Raw genomic sequence first — 25,099 nt, 5'->3', positions numbered from 1 at the left:
CTTCCCTCTCCTCACTGATAAAGGAGAAAAACATGATAGAATGGAGGAGTCTCAAAAGGAGAGAGGAAACAGCCCAGAGGGTAGAATTAGCAAATTTCAGCAAATGGAAAGGAATAGGAATCTTGAATGGATGGATGTTTATTACTTGAGTCCAGTTGGAGTAGCTAGGGCTTTGTCCCAGGCAACATCTTCCACACGTGTTATGCTTCATGTTTCTTCTCCAGCCGCCCTGTCCCACCCCATAAGAAGGCTGGGAGAAAGGTGAGACCCAAGAGAGGTCAAGGGAGCTGTCATTTCGATCAGCAGAGGTTGAAGAAAGAGGGGGATGGGACAGATTGTCTCCTCCTCCTCCTGCTATCATATTCTGGGCCTCTCAGTCACCTTACTCTCCCACCACCCCCATATTGCCCTCAGGTGAAAAAAAAATCTCATATATACCTTTGGAAAACAGGGAACAATTGGGATTAGCCAGGGAACATTACCTTAATATATTTCCCACTGACTACTAGGTTCAGGCATGATTTCATGATATAACCATGAAGACTTCTAGGGCATCATCCTCATTCCCTCAGTCTCTCTGCATAGCTTATGATCCACTTGTCCATGGGGACAGTGGGCTTGAAGCTGCTGGATCAGAGATGATTCAAGGGTAGCCAGGGTCCTTCTTTGGGATAAATGGTTGGAGATAGTAAGGGAAACTGTGTTAGGGACTAGGATTCTATGCTTCACTCCTAGGCTCAGCTCTGGGAGAGGATCCTTCTGCTCCATCACATGGAAGTTCTAACACAATAGCTCACTGGTCAATTCTGCTAGTCCTTCTTTTTTCACATTCTAAATTATTCGCTCATCAGTCTCTCAGAGAATCATTAAAAAAAACATACCAGATCTGGTGCTTAGGGTCCTAAAACCCTAAGGGACAAGACGGAGAGGATACTATCTTGATGCAAAGGTGGACAGGCCTCTCCAAAGGTCAGAGAAACTGTTTCCTTGCTTCAAGGGAGAATAGGTCATTTCCCAGGTCCTGCAGGAAGAGATGGCAAATCTTTCACCTATTCCTCCCCCTTATGCCCCCCTTGACTGTGGAATTTGCAGAGATTAAAATGAATTTAATATTTCAGAATCTGGTATTTACAATCAAATGAGAAGCTGAGATTAAATACTCAGTTACAAAAATATGAAGATAACAAACTGTGAAGCAGGTTGGAGTGGAGGAGGGGGATAGAATGTTGTTGTTGGGTCGTTTCAGTCATGTCCAGCTCTTCATGATCCCATTTAGGATTTTCTTGGCAGAGATACTGGAGTGTTTTGCCATTTCCTTCTCTAGTTCATTTAACAGATGAAGAAACTGAGACAAACAGGGTTAAGTCACTTGCCTCGGGTCACACAGCTAGGAAGTGTCTGAGATCAGATTTGAACTCAGGAAGCTGAGTCTTCCTGACTCCAAGCCTGGCACTCTACTGCACTACCTAGCTGCCCATAAAAAATTAAATTCTTGGTTTTAAAATTCATTGTGTTGTTATGTTTAGTCATTTTCAGGCATGTCTGACTCTTCATGACCCCTCTTGGTGTTTTCTTGGCAAAGTCACTGGAGTGGTTTACCATTTCCAGCTCATTTTACAGATGAGGAAACCGAGGCAAGCAGGGTTAAATGACTTGCCCAGGATCACACAGCTACTAAGTGTCTAAGGATTTGAATTCAGGTCTTCCTGATTCTAGACCCAGAACTCTATGTACTGTGCCACCTAGCAACAACAACACAGGATAGGACAGAGCAGCATTGAGAAAATAGAGAATATCAGGTAGGTATGTGCTCTCCTGAGGAAGAGAGAGGACCAGGGGCTGGGATGGGATTAAAGGAGTCCAGGCATTCCTTTGCCTGCCTGGAGAGCCCTCTCTTGTTGGATTCCCCATAACTAGAGGTCTTCAAGTTGAGACCAGATGACCACTTGTTGGGGATGTGAAGAGGGGATTTCTATCCAGGTATGACTTGGTCAAGATGACCTTTGAGATTCATTCAGACATTCTGTAATTCCTTGAAGGCTTGTCAGTCTAGTCTGTGTCAATATTCAGCCTTATTCAACTTTCCATCACAATAGCCCTTTCCAAACCTCATTCACCACCATTTTTATATCCAGAATCTATTTGGCGTGACTGTGGCCCAGAGGTCTTCTTCAACAAAGGTTCATTTTTTCTTCCACTTGACTATTTATTCACCACTTTCTCCTTCAGTATCCCCAGTCCCACCCAAACCTGTTTCCACCAAAGACCATACCCCATCCTTGGACCCTTCTGATTCTGGCTTCGAGGGCATGTGGTGTAGAGGAAAAAGGAGCTGAGTTTTAGGAGACCTGGGTTCCAGTCCTGGCTTTGCCACTGACCTATTCAACCTCGAGCAATTTATTTTGCTTCTCTGTTCCTGGGTCCCTCATTCCTTTGCAAAACAAGGGGAAGATATCGCTAAGCCTCCTTCCAACTCTGAACTCTGGGGGATCTATAAGCCCTGCACCAACTTGGCTTTGGTAGATAAGAGAAACACACCTCTCATTTCTATATTCCTAAGGATAAGGGATAGGTGGACATTAACACTATCACCCAAAATGTATTCGAACATCTGGATAAAGATGACCTTTGAAGATCAACTAGATCCTTTGGACTTTTCAGGGATTGGGGTTGAGCCAGTATTCTTAGACTGTGCAGTTAGATTTGGAGAGGTTATCCAGCCCTCTATGAGAGATTCCTGGATAGTAGGAACAATAGAAATAGAATCTGACAACTCCACTCTGATCTCACTATTCCTTATGCCCTCCCTTCCCTGAGTCAGAGCACATCAGGCTCCTATACTTAGGAAAAGAGCTACATGATGAACAACCCTTGTTTAAATACCCTGTTCCTCAATATTATTCCAGTCAGAACCCCAACTCATAAGATGGACAGAAAACAATGGCTTTAGAGAGATGGAAAAACTAGCTGTGGGGTCTTGGGCAAGTCAATTAGCCATTCTGACCTCACTTTCTTCATTTGTTATTTTAAAAAAAAAAGGAGAAGGGGGGCAGCTAGGTGGCACAGTGGATAGAGCACTGGCCCTGGATTCAGGAGGACCTGAGTTCAAATCCAGTTTCAGACACTTGACACTTATGAACTGTGTGACCCTGGGCAAGTCACTTAACCCCAATTGCCTCACTAAAAAAAAAAAAAAAAAAGGAGAGGGACTGGATTATGTAAAAGTAATACTCTTACCTTTCTGCAGGACTTTAAAAACTACAAAATGCTTTCATATCCATTATCTCAAAGAACCTCATAGAATCATAAAAATAAAGAATTCTTTGAAGGGACCTTAGAGATATCTGATTTAATAGATGAGAAACCTTTGGGTTGTGGAGGTTAAGTATGCTGCCCAAGGTCCCATAGCTAGTAAAAGACTCTAATCCAGGGGCAGCTAGGTGGCGCAGTAGATAAAGCACCGGCCCTGGATTCAGGAGTACCTGAGTTCAAATCCAGCCTCAGACACTTAACACTTACTAGCTGTGTAACCCTGGGCAAGTCACTTAACCCCAATTGCCTTACCGGAAAAAAAAAAAAAATGAATCTTTAAAAAAAAAAAAAAAGACTCTAATCCAGGTTTTGACTCCAAGCCCAGTGTCCTTTCTATATCACTCTGCTATGTTATTTGCTCTACTCAGAGATGCTCTTTTAAGGACTTTTTCTTCTTTTAAGGAGGCTCATATAAGATCCCACTCCACAATTCTTTGAAAGCAACTGCCCGACAGGATACCTCATTGCACAAAATCTAGTGGGATGTTGTTATCTCCTATCCTCCCATACGCCTCTCACTCATCCAAAACGGATGAGGTGTCATTGCCAACCGGTGATGAGAGGAATGATTTCCTTCAGAATGTCAGCAGCTTCATGAGGATGTTCAATTCAATTGGAAACAATGAATGTGATTGCCCCAGATTGCCACCCTAAGCCCAGGAAGAGGGGAAGGCCTGAAAGACAGAGAATCTAATATCCTGACCTCCAGCAAGCTCAGAGAAGTATCTCTAGCTTTCACTTATCCATGATGGTTTCCTGTGTATGTCTGGTCTCCCCAGCTAGACCATATGCTTCCTCAGGACAGGAATTATGTCATATATGTCTTCACTGCGCACAGAGCTCTCCACAGAGAATACCCTAGAAACACTTGCTGCTTGCTTAATGGAAGTACCCATGGGAAAGAGGGCATCGCAATGACGTTCAGGTCCACCAGAGGACAGTGTTTCCATTGCCTTGTCATTTTGATGAAGCAGCCCCATCCAAGAGCTTCTAGTTATTCCCATCGTTTAGGGGCCTGGCTCCTCTCAAGCCTTCTTTGGCTCATGGTTGCATTGTTCCTGTCTGGGGTAGAATGTATCCCCAAGGGCTATCGGGTGACCTGAAAAATAGGATGAGGAGTTAGGTATGGGTATGCCCAAATCCACCCTCACCACCCACCATCTCAGAGAGAAGCAGCCACCCCTCCTGGAAATCACTAACTCCCAACAATGAAAAGGCCTTTTAGAGGTCTTTTGACTCTTTCCCCTGATCTACAACCCTGGCCATGCTGAGTAGAGAGGAGTGGAATAAGCCCAGGCCTGCGAAAAGGAACCCAAGGGTTCCCACTCTTCACTGGGTGGTAACTCCCTATGTTACAGGCATCTCAGAGACAATTAGCCAGGCTCTCTTTAAAGCAATGGCTAACTTGGGACCTGTGCATAGATTTCAGGGTTCCAGTGAATTCATTCTGTAAAAATATTTTGGTAACTGTATTTTGATATAATTGGTCTCCCATGTATTTCTATGTATTTTATTTTATGCATTTAAAAACAGCATCCTGGGGCAGCTAGGTGGCGCAGTGGATAAAGCACTGGCCTTGGATTTAGGAGGACCTGAGTTCAAATCCAGCCTCAGACACTTGACACTAGCTGTGTGACCCTGGGCAAGTCACTTAACCCTCATTGCCCCACAAAACAAAACAAAACAAAAAACCAGCATCCTAAGAAGGTGTCTGCAGACTTCACCAGACTGCTAAAGGGGTGCATGGAACAAAAATAAGGTTAGGTAACCCCTGGGGCTCTATAGAGACTTGGACAAATCCAATCTTTGTAAAGTGACAGCAAATATTTCAAGTGGCATGGGGTACCTCCTTCATTCTTAAAAAGATCACAAGAAGATTCCATAGCCTCTCTCTCACTTGCAAATAATTATAATAGATGATGTATATACACATACACACATATACATATACACATACATACCTACACACATATGTCTGTGGGTATATATGTGTATACATATTTACACATATTGTTGTTGTTGTTTGTCCTTCATTCTTGTTTTTTGGGGGGAGGGGCAGGGCAATGACGGTTAAGTGACTTGCCCAGGGTCACACAGCTAGTAAGTGTCAAGTGTCTGAGGCTGGATTTGAACTCAGGTCCTCCTGAACCCAGGGCCAGTGTTTTATCCACTATGCCACCTAGCTGTCCCCATTTCTCCTTCATTATTGAAGAGGACCATAACAACGGGGTAATGTCATGACTTGTACTGAATTGGATTTAAATGAGGGAGGGCAGTGCAAGGTCACCAACCTCGTTCTCTCCTTCAGAGGCATCTGTTTCCAGTGGCAAGTTATATACATCAGGATGACTGGTGATGGCCTGGGATGTTTAAGGCAATTGGGGTTGTGACTTGCCCAGGGTCACCTAGATAGTAAGTATCTGAGGTGAGATTTGAACCCAGGTCCTCTTGACTCTAGGGCCAGTGCTGCTAGGGGCAGCTAGCTAGTGCAATGGATAAAGCATTGACCCTGGAGTCAGGAGGACCTGAGTTCAAATCTCACCTCAGACACTTACTATCTAGGTGACCCTGGGCAAGTCACTTAACCCCAATTGCCTTAAACATCCCAGGCCATCACCAGTCGTCCTGATGTATATCTTGCCAGTGGACCCAGATGGCTCTGGAGGAGAGAGTGAGGTTGGTGACCTTGTACAGCCCTCCCTCACTTAAATCCAATTCACTGCAAGTCATGATATACATGTACACATCTACATATACACACAAATATATACATATAAACATATGCACACACACACACACATATATATATATATATATATATATATATGGAGAGAGAGAAAGAGTCCTTTGAAGCACTTTACCAACATTTTCTGATTTCTACTTTGTGAAAGAGGCATTTTACAGTGTGGGAACTGAGGCACAGAGAGGTTAAGTGATTTGCCTCTGATCACACCGCTAGAAAGTATCCCAGACACATTTGAACTCAGGTTTTCCTACTCAGTCTCTTTGGAGATGGAGAAGAGCTGACTGTCATCCTTATAATAACCCCTCAGACTCTGAAGGCTGCTTCACAAAGCTTCCCCTCTCTTTCTCTCTCTCTCTCTCTCTCTCTCTCTCTCTCTCTCTCTCTCTCTCTCTCTCTCTCTCTCTCTCTCTCTCTCCACAATCATTTCTGGGTTTAGGCATTAGCAGAAGCAAGGTTGGGAAGCAGCTCTGGCATAGATAGATGAAGCCTCACTCGCCTGTATAAATGGTGATGAGAGAATGATGCGACTGATTAAGCAAGGCACACATGGAATTGCTAATGAGTTTGATAAAATTTTAATTACCCCTTGTTCTGTGGGGCAGGCAGCAAACCATGAAAATAATAATCGTGTCAGGCTCTGGCACGGCAGAGCCGTCAACCTAGAGGGAAGTGGGCGGGAGGATAAAGGGAGAGCTAAGATGAGGAGGGGTGGGGGAAGGAGTCCTAGACCAAAGGTGGGGAAGCAGGGAGGCTACGACCCCAGGAATTCTAGTGGAAATGGGATTGTCTCTGATATTATCCCATATCATTTCATCAGGTATTGATTTCTAGATTGACTTCTCTCTCTATCAGTGAGGCTTAAGGGTGGATTTCTAGAATTTCTCTCTAAACCTGGGGCAGAGGGAAGATATATGGAAGAGACAGGAACTTGCCCAGGATACCCAGCACCTTAGATGTAGAAACAAGATTAAAATCCAGATCCCGATTAGTTTTCAGGATCAAATCAGACCTAGGGCATCTCCATGGATTCATCCCCACCATTTAGACACCCACCACTGGCCTCCCTCCTCAGGCTGCGACCAGGAACGTCCCTCTCTTTTCCTTTCGTCCTTGAATAATGAGAGTCAGGGGGCTGAGGATCCATTCCCAGATACCTTAGTGGTTTTGACTTTGTTCCCGCTGCTACAGCTCCATCCAGACAGGTCTGGGAGCACCTTACACTCCTCCTCAGGCAGACAGGGCTGCATCTGACACCACCACTTCTGCAGGACAATGGAGGCTGTGGGAGTGGACAGTGTCGAGGGGTCAGCACTGAACTCTGTGTACACATGTGTGGGTGACAAGAAGCAGAGCCCAGGTCCATCCTCCTGCTGTTGGACGGGACCATGAGAGAGACTTTCAGCAGTTGCCACCCGGGAGTTTCTCTTGCTTTATCTCTGGTCCCCCATGGCCTTGCAGAACCTCAACTAGGACTAGGCCACTGTCAGTGCTGCCTCTTGTAAGGGAGCCAAGCCTGAGGCAGGTGCGGCCTGAGGATTCGTGGGCAAGAGGTTACAGCAGGAATTGATGACCCTAATGATGTCTGGAGACAAAGAAATTTCTGCCTTCCCAGAGTCAGACAATCTCTCCAAATGGGTTGAGACCATCCATGGGGCTTCTGGGACAGTATATGAAGACCTGAGGTACAAGCTCTCCCTGGAGTTCCCTAGTGGCTACCCAGAATGTTCCCACTGTGAAATATGTCACACCTTGTTACCATCCTAATGTGGACACCCAAGGCAATATGTGTTTGGACATCCTCAAGGACAAGTGGTCAGCTCTGTATGATGTCAGGACCATTCTACTATCTATCCAGAGCCTACTGGGAGAACCCAACATTGACAGCCCATTGAACACACATGCTGCTGAACTTTGGACAAACCCCACAGTCTTTAAAAAGTACCTGCTAGAGGGGCAGCTAGATAGCACAGTGGATAAAACACCAGCCCTGGATTCAGGAGGACCTGAGTTCAAATCTGACCTCAGACATTTGACACTTACTAGCTGTGTGACCCTGGGCAAGTCACTTAACCCTCATTTCCCAGAAAAAATAATTTTAAAAATTAAAAAAAAATTCAAGGGCAGCTAAGTGGCACAGTGGATAAAGTACCAGCCCTGGATTCAGGAGGACCTGAGTTCAAATCTGGCTTCAGACACTTGACACGAGCTGTGTGATCCTGGGCAAGTCACTTAACCCTCATTGCCCTGCACACAAAAAAGTACCTGCTGGAAACCCACAAGAAGCAGGTGACTAGCCAGGACCCCTAACCCTGGCCACCCAGCCTATCTTCCCTTCATCTTGTGTGTATGTGTATGTGTGTGCATGCATCTTTTCTCCTTCCTCATAACCTGTCTTCTCTCTTCTGTACAGGACTGTATCATACTGTTTTCCTTTTTTCTTAAACTCTAGTACAGCCCTCAACATTAATGTATAAATAAATTTGTTTAAAAAAGAGAGAGACCTTTATGCACAAACCCCCTGTGGTATAGAGAGCTGTGAGGGAACCAGCTTCCCAAGCCCAGCACATGCCCTCTGCCAATACCATCCTTTATCTCCATGTCCAGGAGGGCTGAGGTGAGAAGGGACACCTCTCAGACTGAAGCCTAGTAGTGACTTAAGCCAGGTAATCTCTTCATCTTTGCAAGGACAACCTGAGCCAACCAAGGGCAGGAGACGAAAACAATCCATCACTATGGTGACTCTAAAGTTCAACCATGTCACCGGTGTGAAGGCAGTTCCTCCACATAGCCCTTTCCTGTGGTAGTACAACTGGGTCTCTGCTTCTGTGCATGAGCAAATGTGTGAGGGAGGTTGGAATCATGCACATGTTAATAAGTTCATGAATATACAAGAGTATTAATAGGCAAGGGAATGATCAGGGAGCAAGCACAAAGTGTCTTCCATGTACCTGGCACTGTTAGGCCCTGAAGATGCAAAGACAAAAATAAAGGAGTCCCTACCCTGGGTGTATAAGGTGCCAGAATAACTGTGTGAAAAGGTATCTATTGGAGCATTCATGCTGGGGGTTGTGAGAAAATAATGGGTTTTGGAACTCCCAGAGGTGCCTCCCCACTCCACCCCCCCACCCCACCCCCACCTCCGTCCCCCAGGGGATTATATTAAATTGATTGGATTGACTTTGCTGATTGACTCATTTGAAGTTGACTTGATTGAAACCACACCTACCTGAGAGCCTGGCTTTCAGGGAGTGGGTTCTCTGACCTCAGCAAATTCTGCTCATGGACCGCCTTCAAGTCCAGTGATCCAATGGATTTGGATGATGCTAGCCAATTAACTTGGAGCAGTGTGTAAGGGCTGATTCTTGTCCGGACCCAGAGGTAGCTTCTGATCTCACAGGCACAGGAACTTCCTCTTTTTGGCCTGAGAATCCGAGGTGGTGTCTAGATAGGCTTCTTAACTTTCTGAGCCAGGTGTTCTCTTTTTACTAACACTTGGTATGCTTTAATAAATGCTTAATGCCCCAAACTGGTGCTAAAGTTTCTAATTTATAAGTAACAAATATATTAGAAGCCCCAGCTAATTTTCCCCAAACTTGGGACAGAAATAAGGTGACCACGTATAGTTTTACATATGGGGGGCGGGGAGTATGAGAAGAGAGAGAGAAAAGAGAGAAAATAGAGGGGAGAAAAATAAGAGAGAGGAGAGATAGAGAAAGAAAGGAGAGAGGAAAGAAAGGAGAGAGAGAAAGGGAGAGGGAGGGAAGAAGGAGAAAGGAGAGGGGCAGAGAGATACTGAGAAAGGGAAAGAGATGTGAATGTGTATGGGCATGTGTGTTTGTGTCTGAGGAGGGAGAGAGAGAGAGAGCGAGAGAGAGAGAGAGAGAGATCTTATTCTATGTATATAAGGAAGTGAAGGTATGGGTTATTGATCAGTTGTTTCAGTCATGTCCAACTCTTCATGACCTTATTTGGGATTTTCTTAGCAAAGATACTGGGGTGATTTGCCATTTCCTCCTCCAGCTCATTTTGTAAATGAGGAAACTGAGGCAAACATGCTTAAGTGACTTGCTCAGGGTCACAGAGCTAAGTGTCTGAGGTCAGATTTGAACTCAAGTCTTCCTGATTCCAGGCCCACCACTCTATCCACTATGGCACACCACCTGGCTGTTCTTAAAGTATGAGGTTATATGCATTTGTGATGGTGGGCATCCAAGGGGTGGGTATGAGTGTATAGCATGAGAGGAGAATACAAGAAGCAAGTGTATAAAAAGGTGAATGTGGGGAGAAGCGTTCAAGAGGGTGTAAGGCTTGGTGTATGAGAAGGTAAAAATGTGAAGGGCTAAGTGTGCAAGAAAGGCTCTTCTCATCTGGAAAGAAGGAATAACAATGCCTTCCATGCTATGTGCATGGAAAGAATTATTATTTTTATTGTTATTAACCTTACCATTGTCAGTTATCATTACAATAATCTCTTATATGGGCAGTAGAACCAGGGACAGGAAAGAGAACTTTCTCTCAGTTCACAAAGCCAGAAATGATATTGGAATTCTGACAGTTTCCTTCACGGGTCTCAGGAAGTCTTGCTATCCCCCTCCCTCCAGACCATGTGCCCAGTCACTCACCGTCCACACAGGAGGGCTTGGCCCTAGTGGTCCCTGCCACCTGGCCTGGGAAGCAGGAGCATTTGACTGTCTGGGATCGCTCCTCAATTCGGTTGCGATTGCAGCATCGATGGGCAGCGATCACTTCACAGGTGCCACGTTCCACATGCACTGGAAAAAGAAATGTCAGCAAGGATGCTGCCCTTTCTCACTCATCCAATACCCCCTCCTTCCCACAGGGCCATGGTAGACATCTCCTGACACTTAGCCCCCCAGTCTCAGGGCAGAGGATATATTTTTTTAAATGATTTCCATTAAGAGAGAAGTAGAATATATGTGTGTGTATGTATGTGTATATATATATGTGTATGTATGTATGTATGTGTGTGTATGTGTATATATATATATATATATATATATATATATATATATATATATATATATATATATATATATATATATATATATATCCTATATCGGATTGCCTGCTGTCTGGGGGAGAGGAGGGGGGAGGGGAGGGAGGGAGAAATATAGGAAATTGGAAATCTTATGTAAAAAAATGCTAAAAGCTATCTCTACATGTAACTGGAAAATAATAAAATACTTTTATTAAAAAAAAAAACGAGAGAGAGAACTAGAAATCCTCCTGGGTGTTTTCAGAATACTCCCCCACTCTTCTGTAGGAGTCCTTAGCCCAAGATTGAGACTGAGACCACACCTTCCAAAGAGCCCTACCCATCCAGGGCAAAGAGACTGAGCCTACAGCCCCTCCCCATCTTGCCTTCACAGTGTGGGGGGATAAAGAGGACTAAGGGACTTACAAATGAGTGGGGAGGATTATCTGATTACATAGGCTTTCACTATTCCAGAAGGAAAACCACAGAATTAGGACAGGGGTCCAGACTTAACCCTTGAATCCCCACTCTCCTCTTTAAAGCCTCTTTTCTTGTTTCTCTCCAGGATGGGACTACTGTGTGCAGCCATTGGGCATCTTTCCTGTGGTCTATGGAATGACCTGATCTTATTCTTTTTTTTTTTCTTTTTTAAGCCTGGGGACAGAAAGCAGCACCAAATGAAATAAAGCTATAGAAATTCTACCCACTAAGCCTAGTAGCTGTTCAGGATGGATAGTGCCTAGTTCTCTAGTCTTTCTCCATTCCCCTGAGGCAGGGTCCAAGGTCATGTTAATCAAACTGTGATTGCAGTCAAGAAAAGGACACCCCTCTTCATCTTAACTCCAAACCTCTCCAAAAGGACCATGCCTTTCAAAGATACACTCCTCATGTCCCCTTTCCCAGAAAAAAACAAAAACAAAAACCTGTGTGAGTCCGAGGATGTGATGAGGCAAATGCCAGCCGTGCCCACAGTGTGGTCAAGCAGAGCACCAAAAGACAGACCCCTGTGCTCGAGCTCCGAAAGTCTCTCTCACTCATTCTGAAGAAAAGAGGACACGAGATGTATGGGGATGGAACAGGTAAAACTCCAATACTTCCTATGCTCTACTTCCTCTTTCAATCCCAACCAGGATAGGGTTCCCAAATATACCATTGATGGAGGCTGGAAATGGAGGGAACCCTATAGAGCTCATGGAATAGGAGGATGGTACCCAAACCAGGGGAGACAAATTGGGAAAAAAGCCTCTCAGAATACAGGATTGAGTTGGAGCCCACACAAAAAAGATGGAGTCAGTTTCCTCCCTCCCTCCCTCCCTCTCTCCCTTTCTTCCTTCCTTCCTTCTACCAAGCCTTAGCTCCCTCCCTTTAATTTGGCCCATCTCTCACTGACTCACCTCTTACTGGGCTCCCAACTATTGCTTGCAAATGCACTGGACTCAAACTAACTCCACCTGGGTGAGTGGGAGAAAACATTGGGGTCTCTGGGAAAAGAAGAAGGTGGGGAGAGAGCGAATGTTAAAGGGGAATGAGAGACAGGGAAGATACTTTTGGGGTTGTGGGGTGCTGGATACTAAAGTCAATCAGGCAAATCCCTCAGAAGCCAGATTCCCCAGCAAAATTTCCAGGGGTCCTAAACCATTCCTGTTCCTTCCCTTTACCTTGAGAACGTATGTATTTCCTCTTTCTTCAAATATCTCAGGTCAAAAATACTCCATGCTTATGTGAGGGCCTCTCCTCTCCCCCTCCCACCAATGGATGGGAGATCTAGGGACAGGGGACTTGAGGAATCCTTTGTGCCTACTGTGGGCTGTGTTTCCCCAGAGATGAGGGGATAGAATAGCTTGGGATCGGCTGGGTAACTGTTCTCATGGGAACTGAGGGGCATAAATGGTGTCCTTCCTAGTGGTAACAGGTAGAGGAATTGAGACCCCCCCTCAGGGACCCTGAACTGGGTTCTACCCTATCTATCCCTAATTCCCTGTCTACCCCAGTCCCAGCCCTTGGAGGGTCTCTGGTCACTTTCTCCTTGAAGGATAAATTGAGTTAATCCCACTTCTGTCCTCACATCCCTGTCTATTCTAGATCACACAAGGTCTCTGTTCCCCAGAGAGCAGAACCCCAATATTTATCCTTTCTTTCAAGGGGTCCCCTCTACACAACACACACACACACACACACACACACACACACAGGCCGGGTGGCAAGAATTAAAGCATAAAGATGATACTCAGGACCACAAAGTCGGGAGAGGGACCCTTTTTTGGTTTTGTTCCCAGTTCCACATGAGTAGCGGATGGAGTCAATGACCTTGACATAGGTGATCAGATTTCACTTTACCCCTAGTAGAAAGAATATAGGGTGTTTTGAAGAGCGCTGGGGGGAGGGGAATCCTTTTTTTGGTGTCCATTTTGCCCATGAAGTTAACAGCCACTCAGTTTGGGAGGTAGGAGGAGCTCTGTGGATCTGAAAGGCTACTCGGCTAGGATCTGGTTACTTCTCCCCTCTGCCTAAAAATAGTTTCATTTGGATTATCTCCCATACCTCTATTGTCTGCTGGCCCATTCCCCCAACTCTCCCAATCTACAGGAATGCCTCCCTCCTAGCTCCAAGGGGCCGAAAGCTGTGCGTACATTGAGGGAAGGATGCTGGAAGGAGATAGATTAGTGCCCTCGATGAGGCCCTTTGCAAGTCTTCCTCCGCCCATCCACTCCCTCTCTCATTAACAACTGGAGAAAGTAGGTTCTCCTTGAGCGTGTTTCCGCTACGACATCAAAGGATTTGGTGTCTACTTCTGCCTCAGTTTCTCCTCCTGTCCTGCCGATGTTTATGGCACCAAATCATTACCCCAGGCTTCGGAAGAAATGAGACCCTCCTCTCCTCTTCCTCAGTAGCACACAGAGCTCTGCCTTACAGAAGAAATTCGGGTCAGGATATGGGGGCATCAGGAACTGCCAGTCTCTTTCTAGCCCATGGGACAGGACTGCCTTCAATTTCCCCTCCCCCTCCTTGTCCCAGCCTCTCTCGACACCCTTCCAGATCTCTATACCCGGCCTTCCTCGTGTCTCTTACCTGCGGCCGCGTCTGCCCACCGAACCAGAGGTCGCCCCTTCTCCTACACTCGAGGACCAAGGGACCTGAGAGGCTGTAGCCGGGTCCGGACCGTTGCCGCCTTGCAGACGCTGCGCTGCCCCGCTTCGTTCCGTCGGGCACTGTCGGGAACCGCTGGATCTCCGTCACCAAGTCGCTGCGCTCTAGGGCCAGCTGGGCTCCAGCCTCGCTGTCTTCGAGGGTGCCTCTCCCGGGGCACTGGGGAGCTCCGGTCCCAGCCCAGCCCAGCTCTGCAGAGCTCTGCTCAGCTCCCTCTCTCTCTGGTTCTCCCGGCCCGAAAGGTTAAAAAGCGCGCAGCCGCTGCGTATGTGTCTGCTGCGGGCCCCTCGCCCGGTCCCACCGCCAGCAGCCTCCTGCTACACCTGGGACAGCGCCGGGCGCCCCGCACCAGAACGCAGCGCACCAGGACGCAGCGCTTCGCTGCCGAGCCCCGCTAAGCTGGGACAGCGGGGACAGCGGGACCAGCGTCTGCGAGGGGGCGGCCAGCGGGGACCAGGTAGCAGCGGCCTCTGGCGGCCACGCGAGGAAGGAAGAGACTGGGGAACACCTCGCCCCCCATCCCCCGCCGGTTCCCAGTCCCTTCCTTGCCTCTTGCTCTTGTATGCTAGAGGTAACCTTTATTACCAAGCTGGCTAAACTCACACTAACAAGTTCGGAGGAAATATACGCCCGACTCCAGGTCCCAAGGTCTGGGGATCTCTACGGTTCCTTCCAACTCTGAAATGTCACCATTTTTTGGTCCATTCCCCGATGCGCCTTCGGAGCGGTGGAGGGAGGGGCAAGAGGTGTTGACAGAACTGGGACTAAGGGTAAGCAAAGTAGACAGTCACCCAGAGTGCAACATGGGGGCGGGTGTGCAAAGAGGGACTTAAGTGTTACTTTTTATAGACATGTATTTTTAATGCAGTCACCCAGGGCTTAGGAACACAGCTGTGAAAGAATCCTTTTCCTAACTGAGTACTTGAAACCAAAGAAATTCCTTTCTTAAGAAATAAAATTGAATTTCATACGTTCATGGAGACTAGAAAGAGGGAATCGGTGAAATCAATGTGTAAAACAAAACAAAACAAAACAAAAAACCTACTCTGTCAAGGACTTAACGAAGCCTTGGCCCCAAGGCGGGGATTCAAGGATAGGGTGAGCTTTGGACTCCCCTGCCCAAAGATACCCACCCTATAGGACTGCCCCAGACAGCCCAAGTCAGCAGCCAAAGTCAGAAGTAACTAGGACAAGGCAACAAAGGCCGTGTTCTGGGGGACTAATGTGCCCCCATTTTCTTAACCCCTGGCTAGACCTTTTCCAGCCCCTCCCCAGGGACCCATGGCCATTGTACTCCTAGACTCTGGTCTGTTCTCAGCCAAAAATCCGTTGCGGGTAGAGTTAAGATTCTGGTTTTGACTGCCCGGTCAGTCTGGTTATGCTCAGCTGATCAGACCACCTTATCTCTCTCCACACCCACTACTGTCTTTGACCTCAAGCGAAAAGCTTCCTAATTATGGAAGGAAACCTGACTGATTAGCAAGTGTTTTGGCTTCTAGGAGCCACATCTATCCTTCTGCCATAGTGCTCTTCTTAAAGTATAGGTCTGACCATGTCATTTTCCTACTCAATAAATCTTAATTGTTCCCTGTTACCTCTAAGATCAAATAAAAACTCTCTGACATTGAAAGCTCTTAACCTAGCCCTTCCTACCACGCCACTCTTCTCATGTATTATTCTCCTTCCAGCAGTCTTGGACTACTTGATGCTCTTACTTCATTTTCTTGGAAATGTCACTCATGCCTGGCATATTGTGCCTCCTCACTTCTCCTCCTCTTAGACGACTGGTTTTTCTTCAAAATTCAGCTCAAGTATCTTTTACATAAAGCCTTTCCTGATTGCCCTAGTGGCTAGTGTCCTCGTCAAATTACCTCATTTTTAGTGGGTAGATCAGGCAGCAAGGAGGCACAGTGGATAGAGTCCCAGGCTTGGCATCAAGAAGACCCATCTTCCTGATTTCAAATTGGCCACAGACACTAGCTATGTGACCCTGGGCAAGTCACTTAAGCCTGTTTGCCTCATTTTTCTCGTCTGCAAAATGGGCTTGAGAAGGAGCCATTCTAGTATCTTTGCCAAGAAAACCCCAAGTGGGGTCAGGAAGAATTGGGCATTGACTGAACAACAAAAGGGAGTAGAGCACTGGACCTGGAGTCAGGAATATCTGAGTTAAAATCTAGCTTCAGATTCTTACTAGCTGTGTGACCACAGACAAGTCACTTCACTTCCATTTTCCTCAGTTTTTTTCTTCTGTAAAATGGGGAGAGTTGTGAGGATCATATGAGATAATAACTGTAAAGCGCTTAGCACCATACCTGGCACACATTAAGCACTATGTAAATATTAATTATTATTATTACATAGTTATGTAGGTGTTACATCCTAATGAATGTAAGCCCCTCGAGGGTATGGACTGTTTCAGTTTAGTCTTTGTATCCTCAGCACCCAGCACAGTTTTTGGCACTTAGAGCTTGAAAGGAACTAGGGAATTTTGGCAATCTAATCCAACCCACTGATTTTGCTAGTGAAGAATCTCAGACCCAGGAAGTTAAGCGACTAGTCCAAGGTTACTTAAACAGTCAGCATCAGAAGAGGAATTTGAACACAGGTCTTCAGACTTCATGGCCAGTGCTTTCCCCACCGTACCACACTGTCTTCTCTTCTTCCTTCTCCCTCCACAATAATGACACAATGCTCACTTAAAGCAACATCCTGAAGTCTAACTATCAGAGGTGAATGGCATAAGAAAATCTGGCTAATAGTGGAGAAATTAGATCTCATTCATTGTCATCCCCAGGAGATAATTATTAGAGTAGATTTGGGGGGCAGTAAGTCTGGGTGATTCGCGGAATCAAAGAATCTCAAAGTTGGAAGGCAAAGTGACTTGCTGGTATCCCCTTGTTCAGGTATGGATTGGACTAGGTGGTCTCCCAGATTTAAAAGTCTTGAATTCTGTACATAAAAATTAGGGGGGGGGGGGCAGGTAGGTGGCACAGTAGATAGAGCACTGGCCCTGGATTCAGGAGGACCTGAGTTCAAATCCAGCCTCATACACTTGATACTTACTAGCTGTGTGACCCTGGGCCAGTCACTTAACCCTCATTGCCCTGCCCCCCCCCAAAAGGAAAAGAAAAGAAAAGAAAAAAGATTCATAAAAATTAGGGGAGTAAAGATGAAGGGATTAGGGGTGAGATATTTGGGCAAAGCCAGGGTGGGGAGAGATTTTGATAATAAGGTGAAATGACTGACTAGCTTATTTAGTTACACTCTAAGTCTACAAGATCCTGCCTATATATATATATATATCCCTTGTAGTTGGGTGAGGAATGTAAAGCATAAAGAATTGCTGGGTAACACAAGAAAGCTGGGAGATGCCCCAGAAACACTGAATAATAAGAACCAGGGTGTTTCTGAAAAACTGACATGCAGTGACATTCTTTTCTATGCCTTCAGTTCAATTCAACAAACATTTGTTAAGATCTTTTTAGGTCCAGGGGGAGGAGTGAGAAGGCACCACGGCTTAGTGATTAGTGGGTGTTGGGCTTAGAGTCAGGAAGACCTGAGCCTTTGAAACTTCCTAATTGAATGACCCTGAATAAGTCATAAACCTTTCTGTATCTCTAGTTAGATTGTAGGCAGTTTGTAATCCCCTTTGGTAGAAGGAACTCCCCAAGCTGATGAAATCACAGATCCTTTGGGTATATATAATTTATTGTACTATATCCTGACTCTCTCTCCCTGTTTTAGTCTCTCCCTTTTTTTGTGATTCTGTTATACACCTGTTGTGCTATCCTTCCTCTCCCCCCCCCCAGATAGTTAGCTTAGCCTGTGTCTCCCTCCAGTGGTGGTTACAAGACAGGCTCAGCATCCCGCTGAATTTACTTTGTCAGTTATCTCACCTATACCACTTCCTCCCCTAAAAAAATAAACAAACAAACAAAAAACCTCGGATCCCCTCAGATCTCTGATACTGGAAAAACAGGGTGAGACTATGTGAGACTATAGCAACCAAAAGGAAAGGAGGTTGCTAGGCTTAGAAGCTGGAGGTGGGGAGGGAGGGAGAAAGAAAGAGTGATAATGGTGCCTTGGCCACAAGAAGTGACCATAGGGGAATTGCATGTACAGATTAATTCACTAATTCCGGTTACTTTGCTCATATCCAAAATCATTACCTTCCCCCCTTCTCCCCCTCCCCCGCCACCATATTGGTGTAGTCTCAGTCAGAGGTGTTGTCACACCAGGTCACCAGGCAGCCTCACACCCAGAGGTTGCTGACACTTAATTCCTCAGGGCAGCCACCTAGCTAAGGCACTGAGGTAATCTGGTTCAACTTTGCCTTCAGGAAGGTCCCCCTTCAAGCCTAGTATGCAGGTGGTGCCTATTCTTAGAGACATCCACTACAAAACTTCTTGGGTTTTCTCTTGTTCATTGGTTTCCAGCTACTCAGAAAGGGACTCCTAGTTGAAGTCTGACCTAGTACACTTGGAGTCCCAAGATACTTCCTACAGACAGGTGACCCATTTCCTTCTCAGGTCAGTGAAGGGAAACTGAAGCAAGGTGGGGGGGGGGGAGGCAGGACACAGGGCAAGGTGATGCTATTCCCCCGCTGGCCTGGGAGAAGTGGAAGCCAGTGATGGAGAATTAAGCATAGCTTAGGTTCTCGCTCTGTTCCGGGATCAGTAGTGCTGGTGTCAGCACCTCCGTCCCAGAACCCTCAGGGGTGGGGCGTTGTTGGGGTGGGTCCAAGGCTGGGGGCGGGGCCAAGGATAGCAGCATGCTAAACCGAGTGCGCTCAGCTGTAGCTCACCTGGTCAGCTCCGGGGGCCCATCGGGGACTGGGTCCAATGAGCTCCCTACCCCAGTGTCGCCCAACTCCGCTGCTCCCCCATTGGCAGCCCGGAGCCCTGCGGCGGGGGCTGAAAGCGGGACCAGGGCATCTGGGGGCGCTGTGGACCACCGGGGGAGTTTCTCTCGACCGACCTTCTTGCAGCTGAGCCCCGCGGGGCTAAGACGAGCCGAAGACCACGCTGGCCGGGTCGTGCAGAGCCCCCCGGACACAGGCCGCCGCCTGCCCTGGAGAACGGGCTATGCCGAGTGAGCCCCCCGCCCTGACCCCATTCCGGAATGGCATCTTGGGAGCCCGGACCCCCCAAGATACTCCCTCTTACCCCCAAATTTGCCCCCGAAGTCCTGAGATTCGCTCTCCTTCCCTCCTCCTGCCCCTCGGACCCCTATCTCTCTTTAGGATGCCCCGACTCCAGAAGTCTCGGCTCGGGGCTGGTATCCCCAAAGTCTCACCACTCAGGGACCCTATCACAGCCCCCACTCTTCTCTGGGATTCCCACCCCACCGTCCTGGCCCGGGAGGGAGAGGGCGAGGCTGGAGAACCTGTGGTATAAATTGGTCGCTTCTCGGCTAGCAAGCCAGCAGTTAATAGATGAGTGAGGGAGAGGGGAAAAAGAGGGTATCTGTTCATAGAGGAACTAGGCTGGAGTAAGGGAGCAACCCCTGAGCCGACTCCTGGCCGCGGGGCCAGCCATTCCCCTCCCCCTCCACACCCAGAAATAGCCTGGGACTCGAAGTTTCGGCCTTGCTCTCTTGGGGTGGGGGGGAGGTAGCGCGAGGTGCTAGGGGCAGGTGGAGAGCGAGAGAGGGAGGGAAGGCTGGATAGCTCCTTCGGGGCATCCAGCAAAGCCAGGGCCGCGGCTGACTCTGCGGTCTCGGAGTCAGGAATCGGGCGGCTTCCCAGCCTGGGATGCATTTTTAATGTCTCTGCCGGGAAAGCAAAAGCTTCAAGTGGGATGGAGCAGGTAGAGGGAAGGAAGGTGTAGTGACGTAATTCGGCCCCCTCCCATACATAGGCCCTGCATGATCGTTCCCAGGTCGTAAGGAGGGGTGTCTTCCCCTCCCCCTATAATTCCCTTTTTCCTGAGTAGTTGCACTTCCCCATTTTGCAGAGGACTAGAGACCCTTCCCTGTCCCATTTTAGGATCTACAGTGAAGTAGAGGAAGAAACAACCCAGAGAGGGTTTAGCTTACCTCCTGGAGGATACAGAAAATAAAATTTCCTGTCCTTTCCTCTTCTATCTCCCATCCCCATGATAATACTTCCTTAAAGACCCCTTCTAACTGAAGGAGACTGCTCCCTTATAAAGATTAAGTGTGAGGGGAGGTAGTAGGTGGGGCTTCAGTTAGATGGGGAAGTAGAACAACGCCCCCCCCCCCCCAATACTCTGTGTCTATTCTCCTTCCCTCCAATCTTTGTGCCTCTCTCTGGCCTGTATCCCAGGCCAGCTCTGACCTTTCAGCACTTGGCTGGCAAGCTAAAGATGATGGGGGGAAGGGTGTTATTCTGGGTCCCTGACTGTATGTCCAGTCTGATGTGGTTCATCTGGCCTGACAGGGTCATTAATGCAGGCAAGAGTCGGCATAATGAGGACCAGGCATGCTGTGAGGTGGTTTATGTTGAAGGCAAACAGGCCAGGATGGGTGGGCCAGGGAAATCCACCAAGGACCAGGTGAGTTTCTCATGCCCCTGACCTTTCCAACTATTCGGAAATATGAAATTGCTTGGGAAACTTGTTTCCTCATGTTGGCCCAAACCTTAATACCAGCTGCTCAGCTTTGATTTGCTCATCTTCAGCTTTTGATTTTTGTAAATCTGTTGATATTTATATGGATTTTTAAAAAATTCCTAGAGTTGCCCTTGAGCCCCCATTAAAAAATTCTTTAGTTTTCAGTTTACTAAGTCTCATGCACAAAGAGTGCTCTACCACTTGTTAATTAGTGAGCTGGTTACTAGTTTGACCTTTGGCCTCAATTCTATCTAGCCTCAGATTTCTGACCCTAATTTTTAGCCTGGTCAAACCGACATTGATGCTTTTCTCTGATCCCATCCTTTGTTGACTTGATTTGGTCCCATAGAAGTTTCTCCTACACATATCCCCCTCTCCATTATTTCTCTTCAGGGCCACCAAGGGCTCTACTTCCACTACTGGGGCCTGTTCGATGGGCATGCAGGAGGTGGGGCAGCAGCAATGGCCTCTAGACTCCTTCATCGACAAATTCGGGAGCAGCTTCGGGGGCTGGTGGAGATCCTGCAGGACCCTGCTCCACCCCCTCTCTGCCTTCCATCCACTACCGAGGCCTCTGTCTCCTTGGACCCCTCATGCCCTGGTGGGTCTCAGCCATGCTGGCCATTGCAGAAAGAGGTGACCCATGAGAGCCTAGTGGTAGGAGCCATTGAGCATGCCTTCCAGTTCATGGTGAGAGTCAAGAAGAGTATCTGGGTGGGGAGACACTTTAGCCCCCATGAGGGAGTCATTGTTGACCCAAGGGGGGAGGGCAGATGTGGGTGGAGGGGATGAGACTGACTAACCCCTGTCCCCAAAAGAGAGAGGTCCAAAGAATCTCTTATAAGCTCAGCCTTGGAGAGAATTGAGGAAAGGGAGATGAAGAGGTTTTCTTTCCTCTCTCCCAGCTCTGTGGATTTCATCCATTTCTGATTCTTCTTCCCTAAGCAGGCCCCAGCATTGCATCCCTTTGTCATGCCAATGATGCAGTCAGGTTGAACTGGGGGTAGAGGCAGATGTGGGTCACAATTTCTCCCTGTGGTTCAGATGAGCCTTTTTATTCCAATTCTTTGCCCTCACACTTCTCCCACCTCTCCCTGGTGGCAGGATGAGTACATGGCTCGAGAGCAGAGGAGTCAGTATGCAGTAGGGGGTTGCTGTGCCCTGGTTGTGGTCTACCTCCTAGGGAAGATGTATGTGGCCAATGCTGGAGACAGCAGGTACGGTGGGATGAGGAGAATGGAGAGGAAGCTGGTTTTAGGGGCTGAAGGTCAGTGGCTGTGAGAACAAAGAAACTGCAGGCATAAAGAAGGCAGGGGTGATATGGGAAGTCAGAGATAGCAGGAGTGGGTGGCACTTAGAGACAGAAGAATTGTGTGAGAATTCATTGGGAGAGGGTCTGGGCAGGGCCTGGGTAGAGAAAGGGGGCTGGGGAGATCTGGCCAGAGCCTCCTCAGTCCTGGAGATTGTTTTTTTTTTCATCCTAGGGCTATCATTATCCGAAATGGGGACATCATTCCAATGTCTCGGGAGTTTACCCCTGAGACGGAAAGACAGAGACTGCAACTCCTTGTAAGTGAGACCCAACCCTCATTCTTCCCCTTTACCTCTCCTGACCCAGAATTTCCCGAGGGCTACCATGCCCTTTACTTCCTACACGGACTTTGCCTCAGTGTCTTCTCCTGTAATGAGTAGCTACCCTCTGGGCTGATAAAAGTCTAAATTGAGAGGGATAATCTGATGGGAAGAAATGTAGGCCATTTGAGTTTCATATCCTACACCTAGAGATGAAGAAGGGGATTAAAGTAAAAGAGAGGGAAGAAAATCCACTGGATGGGAAGGGGATTATTTTAGTCACTGGGAGGGAGTCATACACTGCTGTTCCCTGAGGGACAAAGTGACCTTGCGCTGATAAATTATGTGTGCAAGAGCAGAGGATGATGTGATAAAACCCCAGGACCCTCCTGATCTCCCAATTCCTCACCAACCCCCGACACAATCCATCAGGGCTTCCTGAAGCCAGAGCTGTTGGGCAATGAATTCACCCACCTCGAGTTCCCCCGGAGAGTTCAGCCAAAAGAGCTGGGTCAGCGAATGCTGTATCGGGACCAGAGCATGACTGGATGGTAACACTGCCTTTCTGTGGGTCACTGCTTGGTCCACTCATCTCCCCATCAGTGGGATACCCTCCCCTTGATAACTCAGGTCCCTCGATGCCCTGGACAGAGGCTGGGGGTGGACTGTGGGGACAGATACTCCTTTCCCAGGGAATTTGAGTGAGAGTTGGGGTGGTCTTAGAGTGATAAAGTACCTTGATATCTAGGCAATACTTCTACTTCCCCCTCCTCAGGGCCTATAAAAAGATTGAACTGGAAGATCTCAGGTTTCCCCTGGTTTGTGGAGAAGGCAAAAAGGTAAAGTCCCATGGGGAAGTGTGTATGTGAGTAGGAGGAGGAGGAGGAGGAGCAGTAGCAGCAGCAACAGTGGTAGTAAGTAGTAGGTCGTGATAGGAGGAGGAGGTAGTAGGTAGTAGTAGAGGTAGTAGTAGTGTAGTAGTAGTAATAGTGTAGTATAGTAGTAGTAGTGTAGTAGTAGTAGTAGTAGTGTAGTAGTAGTAGTAGTGGTTGTTGTAGTAGTAGTGTAATAGTAGTAGTAGTGTAGTAGTAGTGTAGTATAGTAGTAGTAGTGTAGTAGTAGTGGTTGTTGTAGTAGTAGTGTAGTAGTAGTAGTAGTAGTAGTGTAGTATAGTAGTAGTATAGTAGTAGTAGTATAGTAGTAGTGTAGTATAGTAGTAGTAGTGTAGTAGTAGTGTAGTAGTAGTGGTTGTTGTAGTAGTGTAGTAGTAGTAGTAGTAGTAGTATAGTAGTAGTAGTGTAGTAGTAGTAGGTAGTTAGGTGTTGAATGGAGGGAAGGAGATGGAACAAGGAGGGGGGCTACAAGGAGATGTCATTAAAAATCCTTGATAGAGCTAGAGAATCAGTGTAAACAAGTGGTCCAGAAGACCTAGGTTGTGGGGAAGAATGTAAATTAGTGCCTATTCCTTTCAGGCTCGGGTAATGGCCACTATTGGAGTGACCCGGGGTTTGGGTGATCATAATCTTAAGGTGTGCAGTTCCACTCTGCCTGTCAAACCCTTCCTCTCCTGTTTCCCAGAGGTGAGTTGTAATGATCCTCCCACCCCACCTAGACCTCCTGACTTGTTTGAGCTCTTCACACTCCTCTTCCCCCGATTTTCAAATCTTCCATCCCTACAATTGCTCCCTTGAATTTCTTATCTAGAAAATTTTTATCGAGGGCCTCCTTTCAAGTGTTACACAATTCCCATCCCCCCTTAGCCCTTTGCCCTGCCCTCCTGACTTTCCCACCCTCCACCCCTCAGTGACTATCTGGCCCACCTACCTACTTACTCACCTTTCTAGGTACAGGTATATGACCTTACCCAGTATGAACACTGCCCAGATGATGTGCTAATCCTGGGTACAGATGGATTATGGGATGTCAGCAGTGACAAAGATGTGGCTGCCACCGTGGACAAAGTACTGTCCAGCTACGAGCCCAACGACCCCAGCAGGTGAGGTTGGGTGGAAAAGTGACAGAGGAAAACCAAACTCTATATGTCTCCATGCATGTTACTCGCCTGTGTTTCCCAAGCACTGGACTTGGCACCACAAGTCCTGGTTTTGGTTTACCACTTGGCCACTCATTAGCTAGGTGACCTAGAGCACTGGTTTTAGTTTAATCCCTTCACTTGTAAAATTGTGATAATACAAAATCTCAGCCATGAGACCTTGGGCAAGTCACTGTTTCTTTAGCCTCATCCATAAAATGGCTTAGATTACAATCTCCAAGGTCTTTGTGGCTCTCAAGGTTATATCTGTAAATAACACTAACTTTAAATAGAACTCTTGTGAGATAGTAAAGAGATGATACAAATGTAAGGTCCCACCGTCGTTATGATCATTAGTTTTATTCTTACATGAAGGTAATCCGAGTACATGTATGTTTCTGGCAGGTACACTGCACTGGCCCAAGCCTTGGTCCTGGGGGCCAGGGGCATCTCCAGGGAGCAGGGCTGGCGGCTCCCCAATAACAAAATGGGCTCTGGCGATGATATTTCTGTTTTCGTCGTCCCACTAGGGGGGCCCGGCAGCTATACTTAAGAGACCCTGGTCCCCCTCCTCCCTCAGCTTCTTCAGAATCCGGCTCCTCCCCAGCCCAGACCTTGCCGCTGGTTCCGTAATACTCTTCCGTAGCCCTTTCACTGGCAGGGATTGTCGGCTGCTTCTATCATACTCAGGACTGTGTGTAAATAAACCAAACGGACCCAAA

At 47.3% G+C, this 25,099-nt stretch overlaps 2 protein-coding genes and 1 pseudogene across 2 annotated transcripts; 2 read left to right on the top strand and 1 right to left on the bottom strand.

The window, feature by feature from the left end:
* Positions 1-3,515: 3,515 nt before the first annotated feature.
* TAFA3 (TAFA chemokine like family member 3) lies at positions 3,516-19,126 on the bottom strand. The gene is made up of 7 exons (XM_043964247.1): positions 19,006-19,126; positions 14,124-14,965; positions 12,449-12,535; positions 11,978-12,093; positions 10,681-10,830; positions 7,213-7,337; positions 3,516-4,411 (listed from the first exon to the last, which is right to left on the bottom strand). Exons 4-7 carry the CDS (start codon positions 12,090-12,092, stop codon positions 4,400-4,402), a joined length of 402 nt encoding a protein of 133 aa, XP_043820182.1. The 5' UTR covers position 12,093; positions 12,449-12,535; positions 14,124-14,965; positions 19,006-19,126; the 3' UTR covers positions 3,516-4,399.
* LOC122726505 lies at positions 7,505-8,365 on the top strand (annotated as a pseudogene).
* On the top strand, positions 18,958-25,084 carry PPM1J (protein phosphatase, Mg2+/Mn2+ dependent 1J). The gene is made up of 10 exons (XM_043964246.1): positions 18,958-19,292; positions 20,602-20,716; positions 21,167-21,463; positions 21,878-21,990; positions 22,258-22,342; positions 22,778-22,896; positions 23,121-23,184; positions 23,818-23,925; positions 24,190-24,341; positions 24,783-25,084. Exons 1-10 carry the CDS (start codon positions 18,973-18,975, stop codon positions 24,928-24,930), a joined length of 1,521 nt encoding a protein of 506 aa, XP_043820181.1. The 5' UTR covers positions 18,958-18,972; the 3' UTR covers positions 24,931-25,084.
* Positions 25,085-25,099: the final 15 nt, after the last annotated feature.

This window comes from Dromiciops gliroides, chromosome 4 (assembly GCF_019393635.1).
Source record: "Dromiciops gliroides isolate mDroGli1 chromosome 4, mDroGli1.pri, whole genome shotgun sequence".
NCBI classification, from domain to species: Eukaryota; Metazoa; Chordata; class Mammalia; order Microbiotheria; family Microbiotheriidae; genus Dromiciops; species Dromiciops gliroides.
This window is presented reverse-complemented; position numbering and strand designations above follow the sequence as displayed.